The sequence below is a fragment of the Polypterus senegalus genome, chromosome 2, assembly GCF_016835505.1.
Source record: "Polypterus senegalus isolate Bchr_013 chromosome 2, ASM1683550v1, whole genome shotgun sequence".
Taxonomy (NCBI): domain Eukaryota; kingdom Metazoa; phylum Chordata; class Cladistia; order Polypteriformes; family Polypteridae; genus Polypterus; species Polypterus senegalus.
The window spans coordinates 12,423,429-12,447,974 of NC_053155.1; the positions used below are offsets into that span (position 1 = coordinate 12,423,429).

Consider the following 24,546-nt stretch of genomic DNA (forward strand, 5'->3'; position numbering starts at 1 on the left):
CTGTAAACCTAACTAGCATTTTTGCTATAGATGCCCATTTGAATCCCTGACTCTGAAGAAGTGCAAGGGTCCACCAAAGAGAGTCAGCCACTTATACCATTTTGGAGAATTCAAACTTCCTTTATGGTCTTTGAAACCATTGGACACTCTTTGGGCTATGGAAGGATGGTCAACGCAATGCAATCAATGAAATTTCTTTGAAGCATTAAATAGACGGATTATACCAAGGGAGGTAATGGCAGATAATCCCTTTGTTCTGGTAGTTGAGAATTTGAGATGTTGCATACTCCAGGAAAACAACAGCCTCTTGGGCTTATGAAAAACAATGCAATGGTATCTGATGTTTTTCTTTTTGTTTTTATATTTTGAGGTTCGCCCATCTTGTCCTGAAAATGACAGCCACAAATGAGACACAACATAACGTCAAGGAATTCCTTCTGGCGGGCATCCCGGGCCTGCAGACTCACCAGAATCTGCTCTTCATCGCTCTCCTGTTGGTTTATTTGGCTGTGATGGCTGGCAACCTCCTGATCCTGTATTTGGTGATCTTGGACCAAAGGCTGCACACTCCAATGTACTTCTTTCTTTGCCATCTGTCTGTTTTAGATATCCTCATCACCACCACAATCCTACCGAAAATGTTTGCTGTCATTCTCCTCGAAGACAGAATCATTTCCTTTTCTTGGTGTTTCGTGCAGATGTATTTGGTTCTTGCAATTGGTTGCACAGAAAATGTAATTCTTATAGTCATGGCTTATGACCGCTATATTGCAATCATGAAGCCGCTTCACTACCACCTCATCATCAATGGTAAACTCTGTGTGTTGCTGGCAGTCGGGGCCTGGGTGCTGGGCTACTTGGCCCCATTTGTCCCACTAATCAATGCCCTTTCATTGACCTATTGTGGCCCAAATATCGTTGCATATTGTTATTGCGATTACCCAGCTGTGGTGTCCCTGGCATGTGCAGATGTTTCCGACATTATAAGCATGGCTTTCATTAATGCCATGTGCATTGTGAACATTCCACTGCTGCTTATACTTTTCTCCTACTTCAGAATAATTCTCAATATTTATTTTACGAATACGGAGGATAGCAAGAAAGCTTTTTCAACGTGCTCTTCTCACTTGATTGTTGTACTGACTTACTATTTTTCCCTTGACTTGCTTTATATAACCGTCGTGATTGGCAACATTTCTGCCGATGCCCGCGTCATCATTGGAGTTTTTATTTACCTGCTGACGCCGCTGCTGAACCCCATCATTTACAGCCTGAGGAATAAGCAGATAAAGCAGGCAGCTGAGAAATATCTCGACCTCCCTTTGAGGCCAATCACATTTTTCCATTAATTACTGATACTGTAAGTCAATGAGGATGTTTGCTGATATGTTTTTTTATGGTTCATCGGTGGGTTCTGCATGTGTGTTTTGTTTATTGTTTTTTTCTGTTTATTTTCTGTGTTGTCATCAAAACACATGGGACCTCATGCATAACGCCGTGTGTAGAATTCACACTAAAGCACGGCATACGGACAAAAGCAGAAATGCACGTACACACAAAAAAATCCAGATGCATAGATCTGTGCAAACGCCAACTTCCTTGTTCTTCCACTCCATAAATCCCGGTCAGTGTGAAAAGTAACGCACGTACACTCGCCTGTCGCCACTCCCAAACTCGTCCCAGAATTATGCCTCTTTGAATATGCAAATCAATATAAATAGCCCTTAAGCTCAGCATTCTGTGAAAAGCCAATGGCAAAAGCACAGGGGAAAAAATAGAAGAATTTCAGAGAATACCAAGTCAAGGAAAGGAAAAACATACTATTTGTTGGTTTAAACAGTGGTATAAGCAACAAAAGGAAGTTGATTGAGTGACAAAGTAGTGGAGAAACTCGAAATTTTAACTTCACAAAGTCGCAAAGTGTCCGAAATAAATAAGAAGTGGTCAGATATCAAAGTCGCCGTGATAAGGAAAGTAATAGCCCACCGTCTGAGTGTCATATGAAAGCTTATTAGGGTACAGAGAAAAAAAAAATAGGGACTCAGTGGGAAAAAAGCTCAAAATGTCCACTTTAATCTTGAAATTTCCACTTTAATCATATACTTTGTTTTGTCATCAAAGTAGAATGTCATAAACTTCATCTTAAAATCGTTTAATTTACTATTTTCTTAAATCCCATCATAACTAAAGTAGCAAATTAAATGCTTCTTTGTATGTGTTCTTCTATGTGTTCTATGTGTGTGAATCACTACATACTTTTTAAATGGGCTTTCTCTTCCTCCAACAGGACACAGAATCCATTACATTTGTGATATGACAGCTCTCTGAATCATTTAAATATTAAGATGTATACTTGATATCATTTTCATGATGATAGGAATCAAGTATGTTATTAAACATGGGAACACGGTGGCGCAGTGATAGTGATGAATTGGTGCCTCGTCCATTGATGGTTCCTGCCTCCCACAAGATGCTTGCTTTGCCGTGCACGACCTTTGATGAAATAATTTACTGCAGCAGTGCTGTCTCTCTCAAACATACTAACCACCAATTCCTGTCCTTCCTTTTCTTTCTCCAAGTAACCAATCACCACACAATGAGCTCTGAAATAGATGCCAAGCCATCTGTAAGCTTAGAATGCTGATTCTTTAAAACTTTTAAGGAACATTGAAATATCTTTGTTATACATGTTTAATTATTCTATCCATCTATCCTTCCAGTGTCACGCCAGCCCCAGCAGGAATACAGGGCGATGCAGGAACAATCCCTGAACGGGGCGCCAGCTCGTCTCTACCGCTGCGACACTGTGTCCTCACAATATACATTATTTAAATGAAGTTTAAAACTTATTTGTATAATGTAATAAACATGCTTTACTGCATTTCATCTTAAAAACCTATACCAATCATGCACTTGCAATCGTGCCTTTTTTCCTCTTTTTCCTATCAAATATCGATCTGAAATTAGACCTGTTCATCTTGCCTTTCTTTGGGATAGTAACGTCCTATTTAAACATGAGCCTTTTTAAACCAGAAGGTGGGAAGTCATTGTGGCCAGACGGCATCAGTCTGAATTGCTCATGTCAGTTGCATTTGACAGACTGTGCGTTCACATTTTAGTAAAAATCACTGAGCCTTTTACCTTCAAAGAAAAATGCCATAAAAAATAACTCCAAGGTAAACTAGTCCTGTGCAAATCAACAGTCAGTAAAATTCAGTCCACGAGTGATTCAGTCTGAACTCAAACTACAGCGGCCCTCTAGTAAGAATTATTGAAATGGAATAAAAAATATGACGGTACTCCATGTTGTGTGCTGAATAATGGAGAAGTGGAGGTTATCCCTGTCAGAGATCCGAAGGTGTGTTTGCTATACACAGTGTCATAGAAAAGAACCACAGACGTCAGTAAGGTTTGGGGCAGCCACCCGTATATTAAGCCCTGGCTACAAATGGGTAATTTTTTGTGAGTTGTTCACAGGTCAGAGTCTAAAACAGAACCGATCTAAAGCTATTAAAGATGGCAGTTTTAAAGGCAGAGACAGGAAGTGACATAATCAGGGACCGGAACCAGAAGTGATGTCTTCTGAACCGGAATTTACTTCATCATGTGTGCCGGAACTGGAAGTGACATCATCGGGACCAGAAGTGATGTCATAATTGGCACCGGAACTGAAAGTGGCGTCATCGTTGGCAACAGAACTGTGCGGGATTTCCCGTGTATAGTCTGCAGAGGATTGAGAGAGAGAGTAAGTGCATATCGTCATCTCCTGGTCTGGCGTAGAACTGCTATAGAACATACATGTTTAACGACAGCTCATATTGAAAAGCTGAGGTGCATAAGGGGGTGTCCCTCTTGGAGGTGCAAACAAACCTATTTTTGTTATAAATAAGAGTTGCTAACGTGGTCCAAACTGACGGTACACATAAATTAACTAAGGAATGAGTGGGGAAATGCTGAGACAGAGGACTGGTTTATGGCAGCCCACTTCAGACACTAATTTTACTGCCCAGTGTAAAGTGAATTGTATCTTATTATGTCTTTAAATTTACAGATGTCTTCTGGGAAGAATTATTTTACCCCACATCCTAGTGTAAAGTTAACCTCGTCCAAATAGGACATAAAAATTACAATGGTCTTCCAGTGAGAATTATTTCATCCCACCTCTGGGTATGACGCTAATCCCATCCAAAGAGTTTTAAGAGACCTGCCATTATGCATTCATAGCTGACTCATGAAAGGTTTCCTAGCCTAAAAATGATATCATTTGGTGTTTCCCTGAGCTGGTTGAATCCTCCTGCTAACTCTTCACTCTGGTTTCCCTGTTTAAGGTAACTTAATGGGGCAGAAATCAAAGTTCTGCCGATGCTCAGTCCACATAGAACATTTGAAGGCAAGGATATGACGCCATTGCACCCATCACAAAAAAAACACTTGCATTAGAGTTTTAACTTTCCCAGCATGTCTATCAGGACAGCAGATACTTCTAATATTGAACACCACACCATTATGTACTTACATGCAGATTGCCATAGAACAGGCCCTGATAAAGCCCACTGTGGCACTCCTTGTGTGATTGTAGGCTATACAAGAAAGACATTGTTTGTGTTGTTGTTATAGTCCAACAATAACCCATCGTCCTCCCTACATTCACTAATGGAAGCCAGTTTAACATAGCAGGCAGAGTGATATAGTACATATAGCTTTGGACTTCAAACTTCAAGAGGTTGTTGCCTCAAATCCCACTGCTGCCACCATGTGACCCTGAGCAAGTCACCTCACCAAGAGGTGAAAACAAGACAAATAGAACCAAATGGATAAAGGTGTCAGTCAAGTAATAAGTACTAAGAGGTAAATGTAAGGTAAGAAGTAAAAGAATTAGATTTGAAAACACAATGGGAGGTTTTGAAACTTGAAGGTACAACCTATGAAAAAGACTTGAGAGCCGTAATGGACTGGTCAGCATTTACACTGACAGCGGACAGAAGCAATCAATCAAGTAGACTAATAGGATGTCAGATTATAGAGCGCCCTGATGTGTGGAGTACAAATCCAAGGAGGTTATAGAATACACTGGTAACACCTCTATTTTGGAGTACTGTGTGCTGGTTTGGTCTCCTTATTACAAAAAAAAAAGACAAAGTAGCACTGGAGAAGGTCCAGAGGAGGGTAGTAGGGGTTTAACCCTTTCGACCCTGGATTTTCTGGTTTTATGGGGAAAATTATTTTGTGAGATATTCTACCTTTTGTCAAAAAAATTATCACTATTATTATACAATAGCCGCCCAATGCTTCAATTCTACTTGTTTCACTTCTGTGTTTCATGGATTATATGCCAGTCTCTCCAATCTGCGCTAATTGTAGCACACCCAGTTCCAACGACTGCAAAGGTGCTTGTGCTTTATAAAAACAGCTGCCTACTTATGAACTAGTAATAGGATGTCGGGGATGAAAGGGTTAAATGAAGACGAATGAATAATGGAGCTGACTCGTTTCAGTTTAAGTACATAGAAATTAAGAAGTGACCTGACTTCTTCTCCTTCATGTTTTCCCTCTTTTATTTTTCACCTGAAGGTGGCTACTCCAGCCATGAAGTGAGCTCCTCAGTTTGTTAATGCTACTCACATGCTTCAGATGTGGAGCAATGTGTACGTCACGTCTGAGAAAAAAGTTGACCAGAAAATGAAAGTTTTTCGTGCAAATGGTATATAGCAGGAGCAAGGTCAAAAAGCATTCTAGGGTCAGAACTTGGATGAGCAGTAATGATCATCCAAACCATGAGTCAAAGCTAAAAACCAGAAGAGTATGTGGAAAGCAAAATATAAACTCGATTGATTTGATATTTTCCTGTTGAACACTTCGTGAAGTTTTCTAAAATTTCTTTAATCCAAAAATACAATCCTGATATGAACAATAGAGGGCGTCACTGAACCCCAAATCCTGGACACAACAGACACGAACACAGTCACAAGTTCCAATATAATGATTTATGTTTCATACAAGGTGGGCCGTAAAGATCTCCCACATTTCGAAGGAGAACTGTGTGGGCTGTAGTGGGGGTACAGAGGTGGGGTAGGTGGTCTCATTCAGTAGGTTAGCCTCTACCATTTTCAGTACCCATCATGAGTTGGACCGGTGAACAGGGGGACTTGTTGTTTAAGTGTATTATGAGAACAACCGTTCTGTGATAGTGATGCAGAGAGCGTTCCGTACACGCTTCACGTTCGGTCGAAATGCTTCTGTACAAGATTGGAAAACGATTTTGCTATGGATTTCTAACCTTCAGACAACTGGGTTCACAAAGGAAAGAAAATCACCTGACAGACCTGGGACAGAACATGTGTGGTTTCAACAGGACGACGTTCACTCGGAGTGTTGAGGGAAATGTTCCCTGGGCATCTGATCTCTTTAAGGGGAGATGTGGGGTTGGCCTGACATGGTCACCAGATTTAAGCCCATGTGACTTTTTCCTTTGAGGTATACCTAAAGGAAAAGGTTTTCAAACATCGTCCTCGATCTCTTGAGGAGTTAAAGGAAAAGATCAGACAGGAAACCGCCGCCATTCCAACTGAGATGACCCAGAGGCTGTGATGGAGAACTTTCAAGAACTTCTTAAGCAGTGTATTGCCAATGACAGCTGCCATTTGTCTGATATGATTTTTAAAACCCATTAAAACAAAACTGTTTTCTATGTACTTTTCGTAAATATGTACAATTTTTTTAGATAGCTTCGTTCATTTTTTATACCCCTTGTAATAAACAAAAGAAGAGTTCCACAATGGAAAAGAGTTGGGGACCATCCCCTTATAATGTCCAGCGGACAATGAAAACGAATTTTCAAAATATTGGATCAAAATACCTGTTCAGTTCATGACAACAATGTGTTGGCAGGAAATGACGTCGAAACGGGCAGATGGAAGCAATGCCATCAAAAGGGACCAGAAGTGATGTAGTGGTGGATGCGACGTCAACTTTGTGCAACTGGAAGTGTTGTTATTGGTCAGAACCGGAAGCAACATCATCAGAGAATGCCAGAGGTGATGTTCGGACAGGCATCTTGGAACCCAGAAGTAAGGTAAGTGCGTCAATTCTCTTCTTTTTGTCTGAAGAAAAAGAGAGAGAGGTGTTAGTACCACAGATTAACCCTTCGTCTCGCGATGTTTCACTTACCTCCGGGCTCATTGACTGCCACCTAATCGAACGTGTGTGACACCCTTCAAGATGTGGGAGATCTCTATGACCCACAATGTACAAGTACCTTTATACAGCACTGTATAATGGGGGAAGGTGAAGGCCGAAATGCATACTAATCCTCTTAAATGAAAATCTGAAATGTGTACTTTAATCATAATGTCTGACTTGTTTGATTTAAAATTTTAAACTGCGGCGCAGATGAGGAAATCAGGGAAGAAAACATGTCTTTGTCCCAAACGTTATGGAGGGCACTGTATATGCTATTACATAAGATTTGGCCAGGGGTGACTTACCAGTTTTTGTCTGGTGAGCTTATAAAACAAAAAAAAACAAGGCTGAACAACATGATGGATGCGTCGATGTCCATCAGTTCAAGATGAAGGCTCAGAGCACTGTGGTTTGGCCAAACTTGCATTATTCCTTTGTACAAGTGGCTGATGAGTCCAGCCCAGTAGAAAATGTAATTCTTGAACAGCCAGAGCTCATTCAGCTAATGCTTTGGAGGTGTCACTCGGTGTAGTCGGACAAACTGGGTCAGAATGAAATGGTGTGTCATCACATCCAGGCAGTCGACCAAGTCCCTGTATGGCACAGGGCTTATAAGTTGTCACCTTTGACAAGAGGAATGGTCAAGGAGTGGGATGACCAGTTGTTGGTGGAAGGGGGTGACTGGGCCTTCCACCTTGGCGTGGGCTAGTCCCATGGTACTTGTTGCAAAGCCCAATGGAACCTAACAATTTTGTGTTGAATTTAGGGAGTTGAACAAGAAGACCCTTCATGATGCCTACCCCACACATGAGGTGAGAGGTGCTCTAAGTCACATTAACCCTAATAAGGGAACTGGTCCTGATGGGGTTCCTGGAAGGGTCCTGAAGGATTATGAGAAACAGCTGATAGCTGTGCTCACCAGCCTGTTTAACATCTCTGTAGAACAGGCTGCTGTTCCCCACTTGCCTCAAGTCCGCTACAATCATCCCTATTCCAAAACTGGGATTGGTGAAGACTCTGAGTTATGGTGGCTGTCAGCACAATTGTTATGAAGTGCTTTGAGCGTATTGAACTCTGACACTTTAAGAGCAACATCCCCACCTCCCTGGACCAATTACCAGTTTGCTCACAGGGAAAACAGATCAACTGCGGATGCAGCTGTTGATCGACTAAATCTCTGCCTTTAACACCATCTCCCCCAAAAAGCTGGCTATCAATCTAAACAACTTGGGTCTCAACTCACACCTGTGCAACTGGATTTTAGATTTTCTCACTAACAGACCACAAACTGCGTGCACTGTAAGCAGTTCTCTTCATCCATAGTGTTGATTACTGAGGTACCACAGGGCTGTATGCTGAGCCCTCTCCTTTACTCCCTCTTCACAAACGCCTGCAAACCTACCCATGATACTAATATCATAATAAAGTTTGCAGACTACACCACCCTGATAAGCCTGATCTCCAGTACTGACCAAACAGCCTATAGAGAAGAGGTTGGTCCCACAATATCAACTTTGCACACGATTTCAAGAAAACAAAGGAACTGATTCTGGACTTCAGGAGACTGAGCTACAGTGCATTGACTGTAATCTTCACTGTGACGTCATTTATTATTTCCTTTACTTTTACTCTGTATATTTGGAACTGTTAATAGTTGCTGTGCTTCTCATCGTTTAATGTTTCTTTTTAAATTTGTACTTCTTGTAGTTTATTGTCTACTCTTATATATCTTTACCTAAGGCATCACTAGGCTTACTCCAAATGACATTTTATTATATTCTACAGTGACAGTGAAGGTATCTTATTTTACATCTCCAGACATCTGGTCCCACATCCAGATGTGTACTTCCTGTCAGCAATACAAAAGTCCACCTGGTCTCCCCTCTGGATAGCTTTAACCAGTGACCACCACCGCACTGGGGGATTGTCAAGGCCTAATGGGACCATTCTGCACCACTAAAGACTGAAGCACCTACCTGATGGTGGTTGTGGACTATTTCTCCCAGTGGGTGGAGCTGTTCCCACCAGCTAATCTGCTCCACCCTGAAGAACAAGATATTCACCTGATTATGGTGCCTAAGAACATCATAACAGACAGGGGTCTGTAGTTTACTGTCTCGGTTCACATTAAACACGGTGGTGTATGAGGTTACAGGTGAGACCCCTGCATTGTTAGCTTTAGGCAGACAGCTTACTGATCCCATAGAAAGGCTATTTGGTGACAATCTTTTCATGATCAACTTCAGACCATCTACCACATTTCACAACAGGGGTAGGAGAGGATGATGGCAGCCCAGTCTAGATCTTGGTCGTACAACCCGAGACATATGCCTGCTCAGTTCTCAGTTGGTGGGAAAGTCAGGATCAGGACTCATCCCCTCTTCAAATAAAACTCCTGCTAATCTGCCTCCTAAGTGGTTCGCTAATTGCCAGGGACCTGGAAAGTGGACGCTGTAAACAACCTGAAGCCTTAGTTTCGCCTACACAATGGCCTGGCAATGGGGACTGTAGTAGCACTACTTAGATAGTTAGATTTGACTACATATCCCAGCAGCCCAGATGGTATTACGCTATTGGATAGTGGTGTAGGCCAGGGGGCAGCCGGGAAGAAGACTTTAAAAAGGAGGAACCGGCAAGACGTGAGGATCGCTATTGTCTATCTGTCTATTCTGTTGCTGTTCTCACCTGTTTGAATTGCCCACATTTCATTTTGCATTACTATTCCTGTCTGGATTTGTGGTGGTCTGTTTTATGACCTCCTGTTCATGTGAGTTGTATGGATTGCTAAAATCTTTGTCTGAGGTAGTGCACCCAATCACCCGATCCTACATCACATCAGGAAGCTGGTAGGACAAACTTTACATTCCCTTCAGTGAACCGTTCACTGTAGTTTTCCACTTTCCATCCATCTTCACCTGCCTCTGATACATTGAATTGTGTTTTTGGATATTGTCGTGAGTGTTTCTTGTTAGGTGTTTATTGTTCTATTATTATTTATCATTGCTATAGAGGAGCAGGGAGAGTTAACTGTTTGTTTGTTGTTTATATTTCTATTTCATTTGATGTACCCCATTAATATTGATGTAATCTGCTGTTCAGCTGTGTCTCTGTGAGTGAGTGAATGCGAGTCGGGCCAAGGCTGGGGGAATTCCTACGGTTAGGTCAGGTTGGGGAGCCTGCAGTGGTACAGCATGTTGCCTCACCCACCACACGACAAAACAGCTTGGGATCCTGGTTGGCAACCCCACTGACAGTCCCACCCTCTGGAAATGACACTCTATCTGCCGCAACCAAGTGTTACATGGACATCCCCTTGACCTGGTCCAGCTACTCAGTGTAATCATCCTCTTTAATAAAACCCCTGTGTGCGTCCAGGTGTCTGTGTGTGTGTGTCTTCTGGTGAAGTGCGCATGCGTGGGGCCGCATGTGTTCAGTCTCTTCCTGTGCATTCCCTGTGCAGAGAGAGAGGGAGAGACAGAGAGACACACACAGGCATGCGAGAGAGAGAGAGACACACACACACACAGGTGGGCACACACACACACACACAGGCGCGCGCAAGAGAGACACACACACACACAGGTATGCGAGACACACACATACACACATGCGCGCATGAGAGAGAGAGACACACACACGCACGCAGCGAGAGAGAGACACACACACACACACACACAGGCGCATGAGAGAGAGAGAGACACACACACACACAGGCACACGAGAGAGACGCACACACAGGCATGTGGGAGACACACACAGGTACGCGAGAGAGAGACAAACACACATACACACACAAATACGTGAGACACACACATACACACACACACACAAAGAGAGAGAGACACACACACGCGCGCCGCGAGAGACACACACACACACAGGCGCACGAGAGAGAGAGAGACACATACACACACAGGCACACGAGAGAGACGCACACACAGGCATGTGGGAGACACACACACACACACAGGCGTGCGCGTGCATTGTTGCAATGTTACTTTTCTTGGTTATTATTAAATTATGGATTTTTCAAATGTTAATTTTTTTCCCTGTGCTTAAAACTCATTAAAAAAAGTGTTTTAGCGGTTCTTAGTGCTATAGTGTGAACTCTTGCAGTGTTAGTTTTCTCTATTGTTCAAGGTTTTCTCAGTGTTATTCAATGTTTTTACATTTAGTTTACTATCACACTGTGTGTTCTATGGTTTAATTAACTATATGTGTGCTTAAAAACTAAAAAAATCTATATTTACATACAGTTCGTATGGTCTGGAACAGATTAATTGTATTTAGATAGACAGATGATAGATAGATAGATATGAAAGGCACTATATAATAGATAGATAGATAGATAGATATGAAAGGCACTATATAATAGATAGATAGATAGATAGATAGATAGATAGATAGATAGATAGATAGATAGATAGATAGATACTTTATTAATCCCAAGGGGAAATTCACATAATCCAGCAGCAGTATACTGATACAAAAAAATAAAAAAATAATTAAATAGTAATAAAAATGCATGCAATAACTTTGAGTAATGTTAGCATTTACTCCCCCAAGTGGAATTGAAGAGTCGCATAGTGTGGGGTCTCCTCAGTCTGTCACTGAAGCTACTCCTGTAGAACATCTGCAGCATCTTATTGCAGATGTTGAAGGAAGCCAACTTTTTAAGAAAGTATAGTCTGCTCTGACCTTTCTTACATAGAGCATCAGTATTGGCAGTCCAGTCCAATTTGTCATCCAGCTGCACTCCCTGGTATTTATACGTCTGCACCCTCTGCACAGTCACCTCTGATGATCACGGGGTCCATGAGGGGCCTGGGCCTCCTAAAATCCACCACCAGCTTCTTGGTCTTGCTGGTGTTAAGATGTAAGTGGTTTGAGTCACACCGTTTAACAAAGTCTTTGATTAGCTTCCTGTACTCCTCCTCCTGCCCACTCCTAATGCAGCCCACATACAATCCTATGGGGAAATTACTTTGGTTCACGAAGGTTCCACTGTATTACTGTCAGACAAAATTACAGGCATTTTACAGAAATACAAACCAGTATTACTGAGAGTGAAAACCAAAGGCACACAATACAGTGACGCATATTACAGCCACATACAAGGTCCCTTGCCATTTAATATAGACTGTTCCTAGTAATGTTTATGCACTACTATTCTAGCACCCATTATTGTAACGGGCTTAATGTCTAGTATTAGACTAGTCTAGAGCGAGTGCCCTCTTCTACGCGGTGGTGTGCTGGGGTGGCAGCATAAAGATGAAAGACGCCTCACGCCTGGACAAACTTGTTAAGAAGGCAGGCTCTATTGTAGGAGTAAAGTTGGACAGTTTAACATCTGTGGCAGAGCGACGGGCACTAAGCAAACCCCTGTTTTATTTTATATTTATTTGTGAATTTCCCCTTGGGATTAATAAAGTATCTATCTATCTATCTAATCTAGTAAGTGTATAAGTTTAATATGTCAACTGTGCTCTGCGTAGAAATATTTTATAAATCTGCCTTTTTCTACTCACATGCACAGTTGACACAGAGTCTGATTTAACACAGGGGTTCACCATATAAGAACTGCTAGGCAAGCCTTTTAAGACAAGACAAGTTAGGGACAACTGCGAAATGGGCAGTCAAAATGGTGACCATTGGATACTATTTTTTTGTGTCAAACTCACCATGCAAGCCTTATTTGGAATGGCATGAAACACCTAAGTGGGGGCCTGCACATGAAGAAAGAGTATAAAGCCTTGAAACTTTGCCTAGCACACCTTTGAAGCCGACAAAAATGGCAGACTCTACACATCGGGGACCCGCTCCTGAACTGGGTTCTTGTCATGGTTTCCTTCGCCTGTTATGAAGCGTAAGCCATCATTAAAGAAAGCTGTTATTTCTGCTATGTGATTTCTTACTGCTGTATCACTAAGGGAGGGGTATCGCCTTTTTATACACATATATCTATAGAGTTTCAGGTTATGTAACATGCCAGAATTAAAAAAAACTCATTCCAATAAGTGGGCCCCCTGCTGGATACACTCGGGTGATTAACAATGAGGGTCCCTAAAATTTTAAAAGGACCCTTTAAACTGAGTTGTCAGCCATTGTATAACAGCCTTATATTTTATAAGAAGATGTTGTGCTGATTGTGACTGCATGGAGTTAAATGAACCCAAGAATAAGTGCATTTGTAAAAATAATAATAATAATGAAAATAAAATAGAAAAAAAATAGTTCATCAATGGCATTCATGTTATGGAGCTAATTAAGATGCTGTGTCCACGGAGAGGTTTAAATTAGACAGGGCACCTCGTGCTTTACTCTCAAATTTCATTTTAATTCCAGGTGGGCACAGAATCCAAAACAACAGACCTGTTTGTCTCTGCCTGATGAGTCTGTCGGGCCCTGGGGCTTCTTTCTAAAAAAAAGTGTGACAGAAAGGCACAATGAGCCCCCCAGTGGACCACATCGTGAAGGGACGCCCAATAAAAACATGCGTTTCTGCGCACCCCTCTACCAGAAGAGCAGCCAGCTTGGATGGCAGGTATGTGATGATGTGCTCAAATATCAAAAGATTTCTCTCAATGGCTGTTTGCCGCTTGTCTTTTATTGAGTGGATAGTGCACTGTAATTTTTTTCTTAATTTGGTTAGCATCCCAGTTTGTCTTTTGATGGAGGTGAAAGAACTATTAGCAACAACATTTATTTCTGTAGCACATTTTCGTATCGGGGAAATTACAAGAGCAGAGAAATAAATTAAATTAGGCAAGAAGAATAATGAATAAATAATAAAAAAATAAATCAATATATATATATAACTGCTGTGGTGGGCTGGCGCCCTGCCCGGGGTTTGTTTCCTGCTTTGCCACCTGTGTTGGCTGGGATTGGCTCCAGCAGACCCCCGTGACCCTGTAGTTAGGATATAACAGGTTAGATAATGGATGGATGGAAGGATGGATAGATATATAACTAACAGAGTCCTTATACATAGTGTGACCACAAGGGGGAGCCACTGAGCCCTAAACCTCAGACACTGTATCACCCAACCTGACTGCAGGTATAATAAAGGTATTTATTTGACAGCAACTCGTTTCCAATGTCTAATAGGACAAAGATTGATCTCAAATATAACAAATAATCAATTTCTTCACTCCTTCCTTTCTCCAAGTGAGTGTCGCCCACCGTCTCTGCTGACTCTGAGTCTGTCAGGCTAAGGCCGTGGTCTTCTTTTGAATTAGACCCGCAAACTGTTTGCCAGTATCACAGACGAGCTCAACGGTGCACTTTCGAGATGGTGGGGAAACCAGAGCAGTCCTCCCCTGACAGCACCCTCTGGTGGCAACCCAAACTCTGCGTTCACGAACTACAATTCCCAGCATGCCTTACGGGCGTCCTTTCTGGGTTCAGCCCAGAAGAACACTGCCACCCGCTGTGTGATTGGGGAACGAACTGCTCCCAGCACCCCTGTTGGCTTGGTCCATCCTTTATGTCCTCCTGGACGGGAAAGAAGTTAACTTCCACCCAGCCAGGATGCCTGTCCTTCCTCCGGGGTATTTACAATAGTATCGTACTCTTAAGTCGGTAAAGATGAGTACAATGATACAGTAAGGTCAAAAACAATGACATACTGTATCTGCCATATAACAAAACGCTAAGGATTGTGTGTGAATCTGGTCCCTCTGACCATTAAGAACATTCCATTAACTTGTTAGCTTAGAAAGGATAAACAGAATCTTCCATAATAGATGTGAGACCTACTGTACTGATTTAGGTCCGGGCTCTGACTGGCCACACCAGGTCATTCACTTTTTTCTTCTTCAGTCACTGTGTGCTCAATTTTGCTGTGTGCTTCAGGTCATTTTCGTATTGTAAGGTGAACATTCTGCCCATCTTCAACTTTCTGGCAGAGGGTTGCAGGTTTTCCTCAAGAATTTAATGGTATTTTGCCCCATCCATGTCTCCTTTAACCCTAACGAGAGCCTCAGGTCCCCCACAACAGGATGCTGCCCCCTCCATGCTTTACTGTAGGTATGGTGTGTTGTGGATGGTGAGCTGCCTTGGATTTCCGCCAGGTGTACCATTTGATTTTGCTCTCATCTGACCATAAGACCTTTTTCCACTTGGCCTTTCCTGAGAAGTGGCTTTTTCCTTGCGACCTTCCTGAACAAGTCACAATTGTGTAGCTCTTGTCAAATTGTTGTCACCTGCACACCATTAATGACCACTCTTTGCCTTCAAATCCTGTAACTCCTTCAAAGTGGCCATTTACCTATCGGTAGCCTCTCTTACCAGTGTCCTCCTTGCTCTTCCATCCAGTTTGGAGGAGCCAGGGAGAGGTCCTAGTCGTACCAAACACTCGCCACTTCTTTATGATGGACTTTACTGGGCTCCTTGGAATGACAAAGCTTTTGAGATGTTTTTTGGTCTCCATCTCCTGCCTTATGTCCGTCCATAACTCTGTCCCTGAGATCTTTTGAAAATGGCCTGCCACCCATAGTCAGTTGTTTGCTGTCAGTTGCTCTACCAAGAAAGGGAATGAATGGAGCAGGAACAGCTTCACTAATCACACTCATTACAACTGACCACCGGTGGGAGGAAGACAATAACCAGGGTCTGCAATGGGAATGGTGGGCAGAGCACTTAATTGTGTTTGGGGGAGTGGGTCCTATATTAGTTTTAGGATTTTTTGTTTTTTATTTTTTGAAATTCTTCTGACCTGTAGCTGTGATATCTTTCCTTGGCTGATATAGATGGTATTGAGTAAGTAAAGCTGGAAAAAAATATTAGTGTGTTTTCATTTAAGGCTGTAAAGCAAAAAAAATGGGAATATTTCATAGGGGGGATTCTTTTCTACACCCATTATAGATAGATAGATAGATAGATAGATAGATAGATAGATAGATAGATAGATAGATAGATATGTGAAAGGCACTATATAATAGATAGATAGATAGATAGATAGATAGATAGATAGATAGATAGATAGATAGATGTTAAAGGTACAGCGCAGTTACCAATTTCTTTTGCCACTTCAACGACTTTTAATTTAAAACCAGCTTCATATTTTCTTCTAATCGAACACTCCATCATAGATAAGAGATGCTCTTACGATTAAAGGTGTAAGAGGTTGAGAGATACAAAAAACACAGAACAGTGCAAACATCACTTCAGAATAGTTTGGGTGTTACCGTGTGGTCACGTAGGCACAATACATAGAAAAAAAAGGGCTGTGTGCTCCGTGGTGACTCTCTCAGGTGAGTGTTAGCATATCATAATCTCTTGGACCAATAGTTTGAGTTTTCCGCATTCAACTTATATAACCGACATTATTAAATACCTGAAATTATACGGTAAAATCAAGCTCTGACTTATGTGAGCGAGTATCTATGGTACTAACGATTTGTCAAGTTGGCTTTGTGAGGTGCGGATCTGGGTTGCCTTCATTGTCACAATGATGATATAGGCGTGATCATGCGTAATCATTATTATAGATGTGTCCCATTGCATTCTTAAATTAACCAAATATTAAAAACAAGACTATATATTTTGTGTGGGCAATCCCTTGTATGCGTCTTGTCAGAACTTCACCTTGTGACGCTGGCCTTGTTTTGTTTTCTTCATGTTATGAGATTCTCTCGATCCTCTAAAGCTAGCGTTTGACTGCACTCGCATTTTCTTCGTATAGTCTTATATTTTAATCGTATTGTTGGACCCTGAAAAATAATATGGATTCTAATTTGTTTAATTATCGTACTGATCTGCAGGGTCACGTAAGCATTTAGGAAGACATTTTGAAAATTTAGAGAGGGAGGATTGTACTTTTCATTTAACTGGTTGGGGTTAGGGTGGGTTTAGGTTGGGGGTGAGGATGCCAGCTATGTATCATATTATTTGGCGGGCATTAAAGTGACTGATAAAGACTATTGGGCTCTGGGTGTTCCCATGCTGGTCATCTTCAACAGATCCCATTAAAGAATGTATTAAAATCCTCTAAGTGACTTGGTCTTCAAGGTATTGACAATCATGGCTCTGGTTCATTTGAGGAGCACAGCACACACAACTATAAAGATATCAAACCAACAGGCGAGCAGAAGTGACACTATTAGGTCCCCTAAATGTCCTTCCCATATGACAGCGGGTCTTTTGGTGGCTACTGTTGTATCACAGGTGTCAGGAGGTATTTGTGTAAAGGACACATTCGGTCAACCAGCAGCACTCCACTAAAGTCCCCAGACTCACTCCTCTGTCACAGTCTGCTGTTGTTGGACCCAAACTTCAGGTCCGCTGCCCGGACACCTGATTACAATGTTACATATCACAGCACACTGTATGACTGTCAATCGAGGTGTATTTGCGTCTGTTTATGAACAAAGGGTCTTTGAGTGACATGAAAAGTGAGTTCAGCCTATGACGCCAATGGCTTCATGTAGAATGTAGTCAAAATGTACTTCTATTCTTCTTTTTCTTCTTCTTCTTCAGGCATCTGGATTACAGAGCTGGTGGAGAGTGGTGTCTCTATGGATGATGTGGCACTCTGAACTTCACTGGATGCATATGAAGTCTCTGGCACAACGCTAAAAGGATCCAGCAGCTAAGAAGTGAAGTGTAAGAAGAACCTGAAGCTTTAAACGGTAGTACATTTACTGTAATCCCTTCCCATTAACACCAGAATAACCAGAACCTATGAAAAAACTCATAGATCCGTCCCACCTTAAAACTCTTCTCACCTCTCCGTCAGCGTCTTTTGTCCTTTAAATGTGTTGATAAGCAGTAAACAGCAAGCAGTCTGCTATCATCATTGTGATCGATATCGTGATCGTTATTGAGAGAATAAAGCTGGAGCTTATTCAGTGCAGCCCCCTAGTTTTATTGTCTGATTCACATTCAAGCTATTTGCCATTTTCAAATAAAGATGCGCTATAACAGAGGTGAACTCAGATCGGAGAAAACAGAAGCCCTCCCCGCATGAAACGTCTACTCACATATAAGAACAAGAGCTGCACCAGGATCAGGCGTAAAGGCAAAAGTCCGGTGTCATCCTGCCAATCACCTGTCCTTCAAAGAAACAGCACGGCTTACAGAGCTCGCCAATGCTACACCGTCCAGATCTAAACACCAGCGTGGTGTATGTGCCCAAAAAAAGTCTAACTGCATTCTCATACCACTGCTCACATACTAAAGTGTCAGCAGGTATTTTTCATGGCATTACACGTGTAATTTGTGAGCATGCCCTTGACGATCAAACAGAGGAAGCTCTGCAGTATACTTGTGACTTTATGCTGTAGGAAGATAAGTAAATAAAGTAAAACAAGTAAAACTAAAAAAAAGATGCTAACTTTGAAAAGTACTATACATTTACAGCGGCTGTTACAGACGCAAATCAAATGTATGCTTTTATTGTATAATATTAACAATAAGAACAGCTCACCACTGAAAACGTTTATTTTGGGAGACATTAAGACTTGAACCCAGAACTTTCTGAATTGGAGTCAGCAGCTCTAACCAGTATACTACCCGAGACGTCAGGACTACAAGCAACACTAACCTGATTTCTTTTTCTTCGGTTATAGTCTTGGAAAAAAGCGCGTTTGTTTTGTTATACTTGTATCTTTTGTGAAAGTGTTTCTTTGATATTTGGAATTCAGGCTTCACACATTATACACTTCATGTCTACATTTTGTCAATTATTACTAAAACATGAAAAACGTTTCTGTTTTAAAACTGACACGCAGGTAAACAGACTTGAGCTGAGAAAACTGTGCAGGGTGGGGAATGTGATAGTAGGCTGCTTGCTGTTTGCTGCTTATCAACACATTTAAAGGACAAAACACGCTGACGGAGAGGTGCGAAGCGTTTTAAGGTGGGATGGATCTACAAGTTTTTTCGTAGGCTCTGGTAATTCTAGTGTTAAACTCAGTCACTCATCTAAAGTGTTTCTGAGCCTCCAACTTGATTGATTGAAGAGTGAAATGAAGGTAAATTAGGGAGGGAATCCCAAATGGTACAAGTACAATTACCTGCTGATTTTTTTTCAGTCCTCCCAGGACTGAATATTTTCTGAAAATCACAGAAAGCAATAGTTTCTCACATAAACCAACATAAAATGTCTGTTGCTGTGTGAAGTGTCATGTCGCTGCTTGTCAGCCATCTCTGGCTGCCGTGGAAGGATTAGCAGTTGTGTGTGTGTGTGTAGGCGGCAGCAGTGGGTCAGTTGGGGACTGATCAGCCGATGCCGGTACCTCACTTTCGTTGTGAGATCTGGATCTCCAGATCACTTGCACCAAATTCGAAGTCTGACAAGTCAGACTCTGATTGAAAATATTAAATAAAATATACGTGAAAAGTTGTCCACTGAGTGTTTTGCTTTGCACATTTGCTTTGCTTTCTCACTCGATGTTGATGCCGTTGATGTTGTTTACTCTATGGTACTCGTGCACATGCAGGGGTTCGACATCAAGTCAACGAGTCTGATATTCCTCCTAGTACAGGAGATTCACCTATAAAATAACAATGTGTCTTGTGATGTTTACAGCTCATTATCACCCTCTACCTACAGATGTCGACTTTAGTCAACGTTTGGCCTCAATCTTGTTGTTGACAGAAGTCAACATCTGCCCTAAAAGAGTTCATTACTGTTGACTTTTTAAGTGCATTGTATTCTATTTTCACACGATTAATGCACGTAATGCACTATATTTGGGTCTGAATAATGAGAGGCGATGTGAACGTTTGATGATCTGCACATTGTTATCACCACAATGAATTCTGCTTTTGTGTTTCCACTTCCGTAATGGTCTGTATAGTGCCTGCCGAGACTTACTTTCATGTTAAGTTGACTAAACCTGTGGCTTGTGGCTGAGTATACAACTTTATTCCACCTTCCTCAGCTCCACAAAGCTCACGGCAATTTAATTAGTCAGAGGCGAGTCCTAATCCGCAGCTAATCTCACATCTGGTATGGAGCTGAGGTGTCACGCTCTGCACTTGGGTCCCAATCCAGGGGCTTCATCATGTGTTTGGTAGTTTGTTGTACAATCAGTGCCTGCTCCCAACCCTTCTCTCCTCATAAATGGGTACAATCTCAATGTTCCTCCACTCCTCAGGTATTTTCTCCTGTTCAAAAATCTTCAACATTCAACCCCATAGTACATCTACTCCCTCTTCTGCTAAACTCTTCCACACTTCTGCTGGTATTTAATCTATTCTTGTTGATTTTCCATTTTTGCAGTCTTTTCAGTGCCTCCTTTATTAATACAGTCATACCTGCGTTTCACAAACAAATCGGTTCATGACCAAAACTTTCGTTACAAAATTGCCATGGTTAACGAAAAAATTTTGGTTGACGAACAAAATCCAGGCTTCTCAAATGGCCACTGTCCACTCTCTCCCAGTCTTCAGTCATGGTCAGTACTGTACATACAAGTTCTTTCTGTACACGTGTTGTGTTCTTTGTTACGGTAACTCCTGTTACTATTTCAGCATGGCCCCTAAGCAAGTGAAGTGTGATAATGGTGTGGAAAAGGAGAAGATGGTGGTGAGGAAAGTCACCGCACAAGTGAAGAAAGAAATCATTGAAAAGGATGAATGTGATGTTCGCGTGTCAGTGGGCTTGGGAACCAATTATTTACATTTCAGTACATTCGTAGAGGAAAAATTGTTTTCACTATGAACAAATTGGTTCACGACCAGACTTCAGGAACGGATTGTGTTCGTGAACCGCAGGCAGCACTGTATTCATGTTAATTTAAAACCCAAAGGTGTAACAAACGCACTGATAGCTCATGTGTCATAAACTGGAAAGGTACGTTTGGCGAAAGAAATGCAGTCTACCAGATACGCGCCACATAACATCAGCCCAGTCAGTTTTCAAAAATTCTGAATTTCCACGTGTGCTAAGCAGTAACAAAGTTTCACCTGTCATGTAAGACAACAAAGGGCATTTTACAGGAGTTTGGGCACAATGGATTACCATTAAAGTCTGATTTTACACATGAAACCATGAGGGGCGGTTTTGTAACATTAAAGCACCTCTATAAACCTAACTAGCATTTTTGCTATAGATGCCCATTTGAATCCCTGACTCTGAAGAAGTGCAAGGGTCCACCAAAGAGAGTCAGCCACTTATACCATCTTGGAGAACCCAAACTTCCTTTATGGTCTTTGAAACCATTGGACATTCTTTTGGCTATGGAAGGATGGTCAACGCAATGCAATCAATGAAATTTCTTTGAAGCATTAAATAGACAGATTATACCAAGGGAGGTAATGGCAGATAATCCCTTTGCTCTGGTAGTTGAGACTATGAGTTGTTGTATATTCCAGGAAAACAACAGCCACTTGGGCTTATGAGAAACGATACAGTGGTATCTGATGTTTTTCTTTTTCCATTTGTTTTTTTTGAGGTTCACCCATCTTGTCCTGAAAATGACAGCCACAAATGAGACACAACATAACGTCAAGGAATTCCTTCTGACAGGCATCCCGGGCCTGCAGACTCACCAGAATCTGCTCTTCATCGCTCTCCTGTTGGTTTATTTGGCTGTGATGACTGGCAATCTCCTGATCCTGTATCTGGTGATCTTGGACCAAAGGCTGCACAATCCAATGTACTTCTTTCTTTGTCATCTGTCTTTTTTAGACATTCTCATCACAACTACAATCCTCCCGAAAATGTTTGCCATCATTCTCTTCGACGACAGAATCATTTCCTTTTTTTGGTGTTTCCTGCAGATGTATTTGGTCCTTGCAATTGGTTGCACAGAAAACTTAATACTCATAGTCATGGCTTATGACCGCTATATTGCAATCATGAAGCCGCTTCACTACCACCTCATCATCAATAGTAAACTCTGTGTGTTGCTGACGGTCGGGGCCTGGGTGCTGGGCTACTTGACCCCATTTGTCCCTCTACTCGATGCCCTCTCATTGACCTATTGTGGCCCAAACATTGTTGCATATTGTTATTGTGATTACCCATCTGTGGTGTCCCTGGCATGTGCAGATGTTACCTACATTATAAATAAGGCTTTTATCATTGCCATGTGCATCGATAACATTCCACTGTTGCTTATACTTTTCTCGTATTTAAAAATAATTCTTAATATTTATTTTATGAACATAGAGGACTGCAAGAAAGCTTTTTCAACGTGTTCCTCTCACTTGATTGTTGTTCTGACTTACTATTTTTCTGCTGACTTGCTTTATATAACTGTCATGACTGACAACATTTCGGCCGATGCCCGCGTCATCATTGGAGTTTTTGTTTACCTGCTGACGCCGCTGCTGAACCCCATTATTTACAGTCTGAGGAATAAACAGATTAAGCAGGCAGCTGAGAAATATCTTGATCTCCCTTTGAGGCCTGTCACGTTTTTCCATTAATTACTGATAAGTAGATGAGGATGTGGTTAATGAAAAATGTTTTATTTACTTACTTTCCATTCTTGATTGTTTGTTGATATGATTTTTATGGTTCTTTGGAGGGTGCTGCTTTTGTGTTTTGTTTATCATTTTTTTGTTTGTTTTCTGTGTGGTCATCAAAACACATGGTGAGTGTGTATTGTCACCATGTTGTTAATGTACACCTGCCTATCACTCGCTGACATTTACATTTAAAAATAAAAGAAAAAGAAAAGTTAAAAGTTATTTGTTTTTCAGGTGTTTCACTTTCTTTTCAATGGCGGGGACCTCCTGTACCAATCGTGCACTTGCAATCATGCCTTTTTTCCTCTTCTTCCTATCAAATGTGGATGTGAAATTAGACCTCTTCCTCCTGCCTTTCTTTGGATTAGTAACATCCTATTTAAACAGGAGTTTTTTTTACATCAGGAAGTGGGAAGTCATTGTGACCAGACGGCCTCAGTCTGAATCACTCATGTCAGTAACATTTTACAGACTGTGCATTCACATCTTACTAAATATCACGGAACTTTTTACTTTCAATTAAAAATTCTTGTAACAAATAAGCTAACCTAGTCCTGTGCATATCAACATGTCAGTAAAATTCAGTCTCTCGAGTGGTTCGGTTAGGACTCAAATTACAGCAGAAAGAATTACTGAAGTGGAATAAAAGATCTGATGGTACTCCGTGTTGTGTGCTGAATAATGGAGAAATGGAGGTTATCCCCATCAGAGATTTGAAGGTGTGTGGCTATATGCAGTGTCATAGAGACGAACAGGAGACATCAAAAAGATTTGGAGGCAGCCACCTGTATATTATGCCCTGGCTGCAAATGGGTAATTTTTTTGTGAGTTGTTCAAAGGTCAGAAGGTAGAGACAGGAAGTCTCGGGGACTGGAACCAGAAGTGATGTCATCTGGACCAGATGTGACATCATGTGCGCCAGAATGAGAAGTGATGTCATCGTTGGCACCAGAACTGTGCGGGATTTCCCATGGATGGTCTGCAGAGGATTGAAAGAGAGAGTCAGTGCACCTCGCCGCCACCTGATCTGGCATGGAATTGCCATTTTTCAGTCCCTTTAGCTGCCTCCCAATCATACATGCGTGATGACAGTTCATATTGAAAAGCTGAGGGTCATGGGTGGGTGTCCCTCTTGGAGATGCGAACACTACTATTTTTGTTATAAATAAGGGTTGCTAACATGGTCCAAACTGATGGTACACATACATTAACTAAGGAACGAGTCGGGAAATGCTGAGACAAAGGACCAGTTTATGTTGGCCCACTTCAGACACTAACTTTACCCCCACTGCCTAGTGTAAAGCGAATTGTATCCTAATATGGCTTAAAATTTACAGAAGAATTGGGAAGAATTATTTCACCCTGCATCCTAGTGTAAAGCTAACCTCGTCCTAATACAACTTAAAAATTACAAAGGTCTTCCAGTGGGAATTATTTCATCCCACCTCTGGGTATAAAGCTAATTCCATCCAAATGAGTCTTAAGAGACCTGCCATTATACATTCAAAGCTGACTCGTGAGAGGTGTCCTAGCCTGAAAATTATATCATTCGGTGTTTCCCTGGAGCTGGTTGAATCCTTCTTCTAACCCTTCTTTCTGGTTTCTCTATTTAGGTAACTTAATGGGGCAGGAATTAAAGATCTGCCGATGCTCAGTCTACGTACAACATTTGAAGGCAAGGATATGTCGTCATTGAACCCATCCCATCCACAACAAAACACTTGCATAAGAGTTTTACCTTTCCCAGTATGTCTATCAGGACAACAGATACTTCTAATATTGAACTCCACACCATTATGTACTTATAATCCATGTGTACTAACATAGAGATTGTCATAGAACAGGCCCTGCTAAAGCCCACTGCGGCATTCCTTGTGTGATTGTGGGCAATACAAGAAAGACATTGTTTGTGTTGTTATAGTCCAACAATAACCCATCGTCCTC

At 41.6% G+C, this 24,546-nt stretch overlaps 2 protein-coding genes across 2 annotated transcripts; both read left to right on the forward strand.

Moving 5' to 3' along the window:
• The first annotated feature begins 392 nt into the window (after positions 1-392).
• Positions 393-1,349, forward strand: LOC120524143 (olfactory receptor 2AT4-like). The gene has a single exon (XM_039746020.1). The coding sequence runs from the start codon at positions 393-395 to the stop codon at positions 1,347-1,349; it is 957 nt and encodes a 318-aa protein (XP_039601954.1).
• Positions 1,350-20,659: 19,310 nt separating this feature from the next.
• LOC120524144 (olfactory receptor 2AT4-like) lies at positions 20,660-22,560 on the forward strand. Its single transcript, XM_039746021.1, has 2 exons — positions 20,660-20,778; positions 21,582-22,560. Exons 1-2 carry the CDS (start codon positions 20,660-20,662, stop codon positions 22,558-22,560), a joined length of 1,098 nt encoding a protein of 365 aa, XP_039601955.1.
• The last annotated feature ends 1,986 nt before the right edge of the window (positions 22,561-24,546 follow it).

Bases quoted from the DNA above. Each gene is read 5' to 3' on its own strand.
- LOC120524144 (XM_039746021.1), top strand. From the start codon at position 20,660: ATGGCCCCTAAGCAAGTGAAGTGTGATAATGGTGTGGAAAAGGAGAAG. The intron at 20,779-21,581 runs GTCAGTGGGCTT...GTTTTTTTTGAG, and splicing joins GATGAATGTGATGTTCGCGT to GTTCACCCATCTTGTCCTGA.
- LOC120524143 (XM_039746020.1), top strand. From the start codon at position 393: ATGACAGCCACAAATGAGACACAACATAACGTCAAGGAATTCCTTCTG.